This window comes from Pipistrellus kuhlii, unplaced genomic scaffold (genome assembly GCF_014108245.1).
Source record: "Pipistrellus kuhlii isolate mPipKuh1 unplaced genomic scaffold, mPipKuh1.p scaffold_m20_p_2, whole genome shotgun sequence".
Classification (NCBI taxonomy): Eukaryota; Metazoa; Chordata; class Mammalia; order Chiroptera; family Vespertilionidae; genus Pipistrellus; species Pipistrellus kuhlii.
Genome location: NW_023425515.1, coordinates 48,069,997 through 48,083,149, shown reverse-complemented (window position 1 = coordinate 48,083,149; position 13,153 = coordinate 48,069,997). Strand labels below are relative to the sequence as shown.

Below are 13,153 nucleotides of genomic sequence, written 5' to 3'. Positions count from 1 at the left end.
GTGGCAGCAGTGGGGCTGAGGGAGCAAGGGAAGGAGGCGGCGGGGGAAACCACATAGTGGCAGTGCACAGGTAGCAAGGGAAGGAGGAGACCGAGAGGTGGGGAACCTGATCAGCCCTGATCACTGGCCAGGCCTAGAGACCCTCCCCATGCACGAATTTCATGCCCTGGGACTCTAGTTGATTATAATGTTCTAAATACATCCTCATGACTATTCTGTAACAACCAATTTATACTTCTTTTGTTGGTTCATTGATTTTAGAGAAAGAAAGGGAGATGGAGAGAGATAGAAACATAGATGAGAGAGAAACATGGCTTGGCTGCCTCCTGCATGCCCTGTACTGGGGGATCAAGCCCAAAGTCTGGGCATGTACCCTAACCGGGAATTGAACCATGACCTCCATGCCAGCTGGAACCAGCAACCTCATGGTGCTTAAGACAATGCTCAACCAACTGAGCCATACTGGCTGGGCTCCATGTCTAGTTTTAAAATATTGCCAGAAATTTAGAAACCTAAAGCCCATGCTACTGTTGTGTTGCCTCAGAAAAAAAGAAAAATGCTTTAAAATTCACCACTGCCATGATTTTTCATTAGTGACTCACTCACTCCACAGTGCTTCTGTATCCAGCTGGTATCTTAAAGAAACTAGCATTGTTTATAAAAGGGCTGTAAACAGTTGGCTGTTAAGCAGAGCAGCAGGACCACTTCAGCTAGCTATTGCTTATTCAGGGATAAGCGAGAAAGAGCTATACTGGCACTAAAAAACATCAGTCATTGTGGGTTTTTTCCCCTTTTCAAATACCGTATATGAATGCCTAACTTGGTCCACTGTAAAGTATTAGAAACAATGATAACCTAGTAGCAATGCACACAGTGTCTAGGCTGTGGTTCCTTAAAGCTGTCTCTATGAAAGGAACCAGCGCTCTTTGTAAGATTGGCGGATCAGCCTGGCACATTCTACCATTCCAGAAACCAAGGGAGCTATCAAAAACCAACATGTCTTTTCTAAAGGACCCAGGAGCCAATAAAGAAAAAGACCCCACTGGAGTCATTTAAAAACAGTATCTACTGCTTTACCAGAAAATTCCACTGCTTTAAAAACCAGAATCTATACATCACCAATTTCACTTATAATTAAATTTTTTAAAATTAGTCTTTCCTTCATGTTAGCATGGCCTCTATGTATTGAAAGATAAATTCCATAATACTTGGAATTTTGTTCTATTCCTTACTATAATATATCTCAGGGCTTCAAATATTTATTGAATGAATAAAGGGAGTTTAGAGGTAATGGATAGCTAACTGCACAAAATTCTAAGAATATTTTACTCCAATGCAAAATGTCACTATTTTAAGCTGATTCGTTTATTCAGCTTAATTGCATTAATTTTAATATTCATTTCAACAAACAACTCATATAATAATCTCAAAGCTGTCTTACCCAGTGTCCTCCATTAATGCCAGAGTGATTCGAGAGAGGACTCGGTTCTGGGTGTGAGAACCAGTCATTGCTTCATTCTGAAAATCGCCAACAAATTTTCATTAGAGGACTGGACCCCTTGCAATAGCAATAATTTCCATGATTATGTATGTTTAAATATACACTGATGTATATTTAAATGCCTTAAGTATGAGAGGCTCATGAAGTATTCACTTAAAATAGTGAAATACGTAAGTCTTGTTTAAAATGACAAGACAGGAGCTTAAAATCTACTTTCTGCCTCAAATGCCTACATTGTGTCCAATTTTGTTAGAATGGTAGACAGCCAACATTTAGAACTCTGTGATGAAAATGAGGATAAATACATTGAAACAGGAATAGTGTAAAAATATTAACTACCTAGGCAAAGTGGGTAGTTGAGACAGGTGTCCAGATAATACTTACCTGAATTACACAAAAATGCTTTCATAACCCTCAACTTTGTGATCACAGAAATACACATTAATATGCAAAACATGTATCACAGGATCAAAGGATTTGCATGAGGGACCTAAAATACCATCAATGTCTACAATCTACCCAATGTTTTAATTCATATAATAAAATATATACCAGTAGGTTGCCTAACAATAAGGACTTCACTGCCTCTTAAGAAGACATATTCTATCTTTGGAGAGCTCTGACTATTCTTCCAATCTTTAATTTGAACACTTCAGTCTTCTCAAGTACTTTCATATCATCTTAGTTCAAGGACACAAATTTGATTTCGGAGAAAGGTGTAATTTGATGAAATTAATAAAACTATTATTATCTACTGAAAAGTAAGTAAGCTTTCATTTCTGGCCAATCTACAGCTTTCTTCAGTCCCCAAGCCAACGCTCTATCCATTGAGCCAAACCGGTTTCGGCTACAGCTTTCTAAAGGGAATCACTTCATAAAATTGCTTAAAGAAAATAAACTGAAATTCCCATGGGAGAAATATATGTCACTTCCAGTAAATTTCCATTACTTACTTTGTGGTCATCTAGATAAGAACAGTCAGTACAAGCATTAATTTTACTCTTTTCACAGTTTCACCAACTCAGGTCCTGATACATATATGCATAATTTTCAAATCCTACACCCATTTTTAAATTAGGTTGTCTTTTCGTTTCTTTTTAATTTTTATTTATTTTTTACAGAGAGGAAGGAAGAGGGATAGAGAGAAACATTGATTATCTGCCTCCTGCACACTCCCTACTTAGTATGTGCCTGCAACCAAGACACATGCCCTTGACTGGAATCGAACCTGGGACCCTTGAGTCCACAGGCCGACACACTATCCACTGAGCCAAACCGGACCTGAGGTTACATCCCCTGCCCGGCAGGGCTTGACAAGGGTGGGACTGGCCAGGTCTTGATCTAGCCCAATGGGGGCGGGGGCCGGCAGGGTCTGGGTCTCACACGATTTTGAGGTGCATATGGGTGGGCAGGGATTTGACTCTGGGTTCCGAGGTGCACCACTGACTGACAGGAGGAAAGTTTTCATATACACTTTACTAATTTTCTTTCATCTCTGACACTTTTATTATAGAGAGCAAATAGCAATATTAAATTATTTCCTCTAATTAATCCCCTTTTAATGTGCACAAATTTCATGCGCTGGGCCACTAGCATTTAAGTATTCTTATTGATTTCAGAGAGGGAGAGGGAAAGGGAGAGATAGAAACATTGATTGGCTGCCTCTTGAACGCACCCCACTGGGGATTGAGCCTGAAACCTGGGGCGTGTGACCTGATTGGGAATTGAACCATGACCTCCTGGTTCATAGGTCAAGGCTTAATCACTGCTTTATTGTTGAGTTATAAGAGTTCTTCATACAGCCGAAACCGGTTTGGCTCAGTGGTAGAGCATCGGTCTGCGGACTGAAAGGTCCCATGTTCGATTCTGGTCAGGGGCATATACGTTGGTTGTGGGCACATCCCCGGTAGGGGGTGTACAAGAGGCAGCTGGTCTATGTTTCTCTCTCATTGGCGTTTCTAGCTCTCTATCTCTCTCCCATCCTCTCTGTAAAAAAATCAATAAGATATATTAAAAAAAAAAAAAAAAAAGAAGAGTTCTTCATATAGTCTGAATTATAGACCCTTATCAGACAAATGATTTGTAAATACTTTCTCCCGTTCTGTGAGTTGTCTTTTCACTTTCTGAGAGTGCCTTTTGAAGCACAAAAGTTTTTAATTTTTGATGAAATTCATGTTATCTTTATTCTTTGGTTGCTTATGCTTTTGGTGTCACTTATAATATAAATACTAATATAAATATAAATATAAATATAAATATAAATATAAATATAAATATAAATATAAATATAAATCCCTCCTTTGAGCAAGACATTCCACTTGTAGGGATTTATCTTTTCTTTTTCTATATAAAGAAATTTGACCTTCAGTTAACTTCCTAATTCTGGTTTCTAGGAACCTAATAAAGGTGGAATGTGAACTGTGTACACAGGGAAAAAGATCACTTGATATGCATCTGGACTTGGGATTACTGTAAGTGAACACGAACACCTGTTGGTAAGCCACAATTTTGGACTTCTCAGTGTGCAGTGACTTTTATGGATATGACCCTTACAGGGTTCTGCAAGTTATATCTATGGATAACTCTTAGACTGCTGTATGGAGTATTAGAGAAATGCCTCATGGCTATGGTGGCATGCTGTGCTTTCTTTCTTCTACCATTCTACATGAATGTTTTTTCAATGGACTGTTTAGGTCTTGTTAGTTTGATTATTTAGTTGAACCTAATTACCACCACTAGAACAACACTCCTAGAAGACAGTATACATTTAAATAAGTTGCTCATTACAGTATTCTTAAAATAAAAAAAATTAAGTTATTCATTCGCATAGGAATGTTGTTCATATAATATGTAACTATTAAAAAATGAATAGATTCAATATACAGATTATTCTATTAAAGCATGGTTTTTTGTATGTGAATGAGCTCATGTAAGCCTGGTAAATAAGAACACATCATCATCATAATAAGGAATCGTGTTGCTTCATAATGATTTTTCTCTGGATTTTAATGGCTTGTGTAATGGAGCAATAGCAGCTAAATACAAAGTACACTAAGGCAGCTAAACACAGTAACAGAGAAATGCTATACTGGGCAGGGTATCTGTTCACTCCATGCACTTCTACATGGCTTGATACAGCTAGGGGCTCTGATTTGAAAGTGCTTATTGCATGGTTCTCTCTAATCTTTGTACAATTTTACTATTTTCTTCCATTGCTCAGATTTATAGTCTCTCATCCAACTATCACTGCTTTTTTGTTATTGTTGTTTAATATAAAGAAATACCAAGGCCAAAACTGGTTTGGCTCAATGGATAGAGCGTCAGCCTGTGGACTGAAAGGTCCCATGTTCGATTCTGGTCAAGGGCATGTACCTTGGTTGCGGGCACATCCCCAGTAGGGGGTGTGCAGGAGGCAGCTGATAGATGTTTCTCTGTCATCGATGTTTCTAACTCTCTATCCCTCTCTCTTCCTCTCTGTAAAAAATCAATAAAATGTATTTAAAAAAAAATACCAGAGTAAATATAGTTTATTTATTGGAAATATACAGTATGTCTTTTTAAACCAAGCTAGCACTTTTTTATGACTTATTGCTTTTATTAATGCTTTAATATTTGTTTTCCCAAAAGCGTTGTTATTTTTAGTGTTCAATTTTGGAGGAAGAGGTTTTTCTACGAAAGCATACATTGCATTACAATAGAAGCACTTTACTACCTTGGAGAAATGTTTAAGATAAGTATCATTAAGTGAAGAAAGTTATAGAAATGTATGAACCACTTTTTTAAAAGTATATATGTTAGTTCATACTTCTGAAAGAATATACAAAAAACTCAAAAAGTGATTACTTTAGGAAAGTGGATCTGAAAAACTAAAGGGCAAAAAAGACTTAAAATTTTTTTACTTTACTAGTATACGCTATTACACTGAATGTCTTTTTACCATAAGGAAAAATATGTCTAGTAAAATTTAAAGAAAAAACAGATTTAGTACAATATTATTGTAAACTTACCTCTAATAACCGCTTTTCCCAATGGTTGAGTTCAGTGCCCATACCACCTTGATTTTCAAGTTCCATTCCTTCCAGAATTGGACAGTTAAAATGTTTTCTTGCTTCATCCTTAAAACCAGAAAAAAACATAAGCCCTACAAAAGTACAGTAGGATAATGGCAAATGACCACACTAGATGTAATAAAGAGTTAAAGAATTACTTTGGTGCCCTAGCTGGTTTGGCTCATTGGATAGAATGTCCGCCTGTGGACTGAAGGATCATGGGTTCAATTCTGGTCAAGGGCACATGCCCAGGTTGCAGGCTACATCCCCAGCAGGGGGCATGCAGGAGGCAGCCAATCAACAACTCACTCTCATCATTGATGTTTCTCTTTCCCTCTCCCTTCCTCTCTGAAATCAATAAAAATATATTTTAAAAATTGTTTTTAAGAATATAATTTGGTTCTGCCTGTCCTTCAGTTGGAGACTTCCAAGAATGGAAAATATACCAAGAGTAGTGTACAAGTTCAAAAGACTCTTAGAGAGAGCTGTGTTCAGTCAAGGAGGGAAAATAAGTTTCTGTCATTACATACATGTGTGATGGTTAATGTTATGTGCTCTTGGCTGGGCCGCAGTGCTTAAATATTTGGTCAAACGTTAGTCTGGATATTTCTATGTGGATGCTTTTGGATGAGATTAGCATTGAACTTAGTGGATTTTGAGTAAAGCAAATTTATAGTTGGGCCTCATCCAATCAGTTAAAAGCCTTAACAGAACAAAGACTGACCTTACCTGACCAAGAAGGAATTCAGTCAGCAGACTGCCTTTGGATTCAAATTACAACTCTTCCCTGAGTCTCCAGCCTGCCACTGCCAGCCAACCCTCTCAGATTGTAGATTCTCTAAACTTCCTCAATTACATGAGTCAATTCCTGAAAACGAATCTTTCTTCTCCCTCCCCCCATGCCAACACATCCTGGGGTTCTGTTTCTCTGGAGAACTCTGACTAGTACAGACTCCAAATTAAATGATCCGCAATTATGCAATAGTGCCAGTAATACTGAGAGGTATGAAAATAGATGAGCACGGACTTAAAGCAGTGGGAGGAAGGGGAACCAGGAGTCATTGCCAAATTTCCATTTCTCGGATTTCTCTGGGCGTGTAGCGTTATTGTATTGCCTTTCTATTCTTTTTCCTACTGTAAGCTCTAAAATGTAATCATAGTTCTTAAATAATAATGATTAGTAGAGGACCATTATGAAGGAAAAGAGCTGATGGCTCATGAGACGATAATAATTTAGTAATACTTACAACAACACGAGGTGTTACTAGAAGATGCACAGTGTGAGGAACTATCTTGTTATCTCGAACATTCCATAATCTCTCCACCTTTTGAACTACTTTATCACTCCATTGATATAATCCAAGACTGTAGTTAAAGGATAAGAAGACAGTCACTTTTGCAAACTGACCACATTAAATGTGCTTATGAATATCAGTAAAATTAAAATTTTCAAGCTTACTAAAAGTACTTGATAACATTTTCTCATTTAATCTTTTCAACAACATCATGAGATGGTCATCACCATGCACAGATAAAGACACAGATGCTTAGAGAGATGAAGTAACTTGCTCAAGTCCACATAGGCAATTCTTGGCTACGATGACAATGAATTCTTTCCTTTTAAGACACTTATTGGGGGGGGAAGCAGGTCCAGAGACATAGTCAAGTATATAAAGAAACTTAAACCAAAAAAAAGATGGCACTTTAATTTAGTGGGAAAGTATAATTTACATAATAACTGTAAATCCGATTATTCATCTAGGAAAAAAAGTTAAATCCCTATTTTGTCCCATATACAAAAATAAATTCCAGACAGATGGCAGCAAAAATAGTAGAGTAAGGACCCCTGAAAATTTTCTGCTTTGTGAAAGCCATGAGAAAAGTAGCAAAATTGACCAAATCAACGTTTTAAGAACTCTAGAAATTAACCAAAGGCTTGTAGAAATCAAGAAACACTTAAAAATGGATGAATCTGATGAATTAAGAAAAATGAATTGTAAGAACAGCAAGCCTTTTGGTGTTTTCCCATGCCCTCTCTCCTGTCTTACGGCAGGTTTGAAAACCAAAAACCCAGACATGGCAAAAGCAACTGAGCAGCCACGAGAAGAATTCACAAAAAACAACAGCTATGATCCAATTATATGTCTACAAGAGACAGTTCAGACTCAAGGACACAAATAGGCTGAACATAAAAGGATTGAAAAGACATGACATTCAAAGAGTACTCAAAAGAGAGCTGGAACAGTTTTATTAGTATTACACAAAATAGACATTAAGACAAAAATTATTTCTATACACAAAGAGGGAAATTTTCTAATGATGAAAGAATCAATCCACCAAGACATAACAATTATAAAAATATATGTATAGCCCAGCTGGTGTGGCTCAGTGCTGAGTGTGTCAACCCATGCACCAAGAGGTCGCTAATTCGATTCCTGCTCAGGGAACATGCTTGGGTTGCAGACTTGGTCCCTGGTGAGGGGTATGCAGAAGGTAGCCAATCAATGTTCTTTCTCATTGATGTTTCTCTCTCTCTATTCCTCTCCCTTCCACTCTAAAAACATAAATAAATAAAAATAAAAATATATCTATACACATCTATATAATAAAAGCCTAAGTGACGTTAAGGTGGACCGACCAGAATGACCAGTCGCTATGATGACCACTGACCACAGGGGGCAGATGCTCCATGCAGGAACTGCCCTCTGGTGGTCACTGCACTCCCACAGAGGGAGTGTTGCTCAGCCAGAGCTGGGCTCACAGCTGGCAAGTACAGCAGTTGTGGCAGGAATCTCTCCTGCCTCCACAGCAGCGCTAAGGAGCAGTGGGCCAAGTGGCAAGCAGCAGTGAGCAGGTGGGTGGTAAGGAGCGAGGAGTTCCAGACATCCCCCAAGGGGTTCCAGATTGTGAAAGGGCGCAGGCTCGGCTGAGGGACCCTTCAGCAGTGCTCAAATTTTGTGCCCCGAGCCTCTAGTGTGTGTGTGTGTGTGTGTGTGTGTGTGTGTGTGTGTGTATCTATGTAGATCTATCTATCTATCTATCTATCTATCCATTTATCTATATCTATATATGTAGTAATTAAATATGTAGATGCATATATATAGATAGATGGATAGATAGATAGGTAGATAGATATATACTCTTTTCTGCCAGACTGCTATCTTCCAATAATTTGCCAAAATGACTAATACAAAAAGAGAGCCATCCACTATATCTTTTTTAGGATTTTTAGAAAACATGGAGTTGTTCCTCTAGCCACATACAGGTGAATCTACAAGAAAGGAATGGGCGCTGTTAAAAAGGAATGGCCCACGAATGTTACCATGGCAAATCTGGAAAAGTCTACAGTGTCACCCGTATGCAGTGGGCACTGCTGTGAACAGACAAGTGCAAGATTCTTGCCAAGAGAATTAATGTACGTATTGAGCACATTAAGCACTCTAAGAGCCTCGATAGCTTCCTGAAATGTGTGAAGGAAAATGAGCAGAAAAAGAGGGAAGCCAAAGAGAAAGGCACTGGGTTCAGCTGAAGCATCAGCCTGCCCCACTCACAGAAGCTCCCTGTGGGAGAGCCGTGGGAAGGAGCCTGAGCTGTGGAACCCCTTCCCTATGAATTCATGGCATAACAAGTGTAAAAAACTAAAGACTTGTGTACCTTATAAAAAAGGGTGGGGAACCTTTTTTCTGCCAAGAGTCATTTGGTATTTATAACATTATTCAGTTAATATAATTCACTAAATATAAGTTTATGTTGCTTGAAAAAAGCTCCTAGATTTATTGAATTTTGAGTACTGCCAGGTGTTGCCTGGGCAGGGCCACACCAAATGATTCTGTGGGTCTTATACAGCCCTCAGCCCAGACATTCCCCACTCCTATTATAAAGAACCAAAATATGTAAAGCAAAAATAAATTTCAAATAAAGTTATGAATGTAAAAAATTTACATAATAATTTACTGTAAGACATTTAGGGTAACATTTTTATTTTAGAGAGAGGCAGGGAGAGGGAGAGAGAGATAGAAACACTGATGTAAGACAGAAATATCAATCGGTAGCCTCACACAGGCACCCAGACTGGGCTTGAACCTGCAACTTTTGGTCGGTGTACTGGATGATGCTCCAACCACTGAGCCACAACAGCCAGGGCTAGAATAATATTTTTATAATCTTTGGAGGGCAGGAACTTTCTTATGCAATAAAGAAAAAAGTAGATGAATTTAATGATATAAAATTTAAAAAAATTCTTTGTATGTGAAGCTATCATAAATGATCTCTTATACCCTATTTTGTTTTAATAGGCCAGCCATAAAACCACTGTTTTATGGCTAGCCATAAAACCATAAATTTTCTTAGGCTAGCCATAAAAATCACTGTTATTTATGGCACTTAACATGCTACGATTCTCAGATTCAATTCTTAGCATCTCTCCTAAAAGAGAAGAATAAAAATAACAAATACCTATAATTAAAAAGTGGAAGACCATCTGCAAATCTTGAAGTTAGAGGATTTCCATCTTTATCATGGTAGAATGCAAATAGCCCAGCAGAGAAACCCTGTAAGAAAAAGTTGGAAATGTCTTAAAGTAAAAAAATATCAATTCTGATTTGAGACGTCAGAACATGCTGCTATCAAAAAAGAACACTGATACAACCACAAAAAAGCATCAGTACTTCTACAGGAACTTCTTATATTGAAATTGGACAATTAAGTGGTCCATATTTTTTAATTCTATTGTAAATTCCAATTACTTGAGGTTATTAAGTGAGGAAACCATAGGTAACAATAACAAAGATATTCTTTTTTTTTTAATTGTATACTGTATTACACTGATTTTTAAATATATATTTTATTGATTTTTTACAGAGAGGAGGGGAGAGGGATAGAGAGTTAGAAACTTCAATGAGAGAGAATCATTGATCAGCTGCCTCCTGCACACCCCCCATTGGGGATGTGCCCGCAACCAATGTACACGCTCTTGACTGGAATAGAACCTGGGACCTTTCAGTCCACAGACCGACACTCTATCCACTAAGCCAAACCGGTTTTGGCTAGAAAGTTTTCTTAAGCACTCATATTTCAGAAGTATTATCTAGTATTTAAAGCACCATGGATGACTTTAGTTGAGAGCTATGAACATATTTAACTTTACAGGGAGTACCTGTAATTGTTAAACATTTAATTCTTTCCATTCTCCAGGATGGTTTTTGAGATTTAAACTAATCTTTAAATTTTGTAGGGATTTATAATTTCTAAAATAATTAAAGAACACAGACAAATTTCAAAAGCCTAACAGAAACTTATGCATCCTCTTTAAAAGGATTAAGATGTTGGTTTTTCCATATTTTCTTCAGGTTTTTTTTTAAAGAAATAAAACAGTCCAGAGTAAATACTGCTGAAGCCTCACTACTTAACGCTTTTTCCTCCCTCTCTTCCCAGAAGTAACCACTACATTGAAATCAATTTGCATAACTCTCAAAGATATTTTTACATTCAATGTTGTCTCACTTTTATTTGAAATTACCTGACTACTAAAGCAAGTATGAATACCTTCTGATACATTTCTTGGCCAACTGAACCTTTTTTTTTTTAATAAATATTTATTGTTCAGATTATTACAGTTATTCCTCTCCCTCTCACCCCAATAGCTCCCCTCCACCTGGTTCCCAACCCAGCCTCTGCCCTTACTGCCCTTCGTACTCATCCATAGGTGTACGAATTTTGTCCAGTCTCTTCCCACACCTCCCACACCCCTGTAAAAATATGGAACATTTCACAAATTTGTGCATCGTCCTTGCACAGGGGCCATGCTAATCTTCTCTGTATCGTTCTAATTTTAGTATATGTACTGCCAAAGCGAGCACTGTTTAATTATTTTAAATAGTATAATTCAACCTAGCTCAAATGCTAATCATCAGAAATTTTCTAGTGGCAAAGGCCTAATCAACTATTTTATGGAACATGAATCTAAGAATCTACATAATCTTAAATGTTAATATATACATCAAAATGAAAGCACAATAAACAGAAAATCACACACACACACACACACACACACACACAGAACAGTTAACAGGAAAATTTACCAGGGCATGAATAATCTCATGTTTCACTGTAGACAGCATCCCAATAAACTCCTGAGGCTGGGTAGAGATCATATTTGGACACAGGTTAGCATATCCTGCTATTGGCCTGTTAAAATAGACATTGAATTTTATTATATTCCAGAATAATATGCATTATGATATTTATTAACCTATACTTTTCTATAAAAAAATGCCCAATTGCCCTGGCTGGTGAGGCTCAGTTGGTTGAGGGTTATCTCATACATCAAAAGGTGGTAAGTTCAATTCCCCATCAGGGCACATTCCCATGTTGTGGGTTTGATCCCTGGTTGGAGCACCTACAGGAGGCAACTGGCTGATGTTTCTCTCTCTAAGATCAATTAAAAACAAAAACCTGCCCAAGGTAAAAAAAAATCTTTGCTAAATATCAAATGTCATTTTGTATAATAACATCTAACTTTCACTATCTTTTACTTTGAAGAAATTTGCCTCTATTTCTATGGCATGATAATCAACAACTATTTCTACAAAAGGATTTAGTCAGTTAATTTTATCTTACTATGAATTTTTAAAATTTCAATATATATCAAAGAAATGTACTGGATAATTCAAATTCTAACACTATTTTACTTGCAAAATCCATATATGACTTCAGCATTTCTCTATATTTACCGGCAAGTAAGTAGAGAGGAAAACGTGATACACTACAGGACAATTAGCAAATCATTCAGGTCGCTGACAGTTGCTGAACCTTCTTATTTCCATCTCACTCTTCCCTCTCCTGCCCCAACACTGCCCTTCATTCATATAAAGATCTCGATCTTCCCATTATCTTCTTTCATATTCTATCCCTTCTAGAATCTATAGAATTCTACATCTCCTCTGCACCCAGAACCTGATTCCGAGAGCTGACTAGGCTCAGAGAAATTCAGTCAGTTGTATCATGCACTTACCGATCGTTCAAAAGCAACGGCAAACTATGGTAAGGAACCCCCAGGTCATTTCTCTCATCACTATGTAACACTTAACCACAGAAATACCACAAACCTCACTAAATTTTGATTGCCTATTTAAAAAGTAGCACTTGTCTTATTTTAAAAACATAGTATAGATTCTTCATACTTGCAAACAATAGATTTATTCTTAGAAAAGTATATATATATATTTATATGTATTTATTTATGTTATTTATTATTTATATATATATTTATTATTATGTTATTATCTTAGAGGTCAATAGCAATGTTTTGGTAAGTGAAATATATATATATATATATATATTTCAAAAAATATATATATATATAAAAACATTGCTATCGACTTCTAAAATACAAAATGGATGTCATTGTCAGGCTTAAAACCCATCAGGGACTTTTATAACATTCGATTAAAATAGTCCTGTCTTTCTCTTCAATCCATGTCATGAAGCTCTCATCCTCCCACACAGTGTGCACTGAAATGGCTTCTAACAGCAATAGGTATACATGGCTTCTTCCTAACCTAATCTTATTTATAAGTATCTATATAATAAAAGGCTAATATGC

General features: G+C 37.0%; 1 protein-coding gene and 1 non-coding gene across 3 annotated transcripts in view; both read right to left on the bottom strand.

Annotated features, from left to right (window-relative positions):
* LMLN (leishmanolysin like peptidase) overlaps positions 1-13,153 on the bottom strand; it is a 49,337-nt gene that overhangs the window by 21,411 nt on the left and 14,773 nt on the right. For both annotated transcript variants that reach the window (XM_036447077.2, XM_036447076.2), the window contains exons 7-11: positions 11,631-11,736; positions 10,006-10,100; positions 6,798-6,915; positions 5,509-5,616; positions 1,442-1,518 (exon numbers count right to left, since the gene is read on the bottom strand). In XM_036447077.2, the coding sequence (XP_036302970.1) occupies positions 1,442-1,518; positions 5,509-5,616; positions 6,798-6,915; positions 10,006-10,100; positions 11,631-11,736 (504 nt within the window). The remainder of the gene's footprint in view (positions 1-1,441; positions 1,519-5,508; positions 5,617-6,797; positions 6,916-10,005; positions 10,101-11,630; positions 11,737-13,153) is intronic.
* On the bottom strand, positions 11,302-11,408 carry LOC118724987. The gene has a single exon (XR_004989755.1). It is a non-coding gene; the product is annotated as a U6 spliceosomal RNA (small nuclear RNA).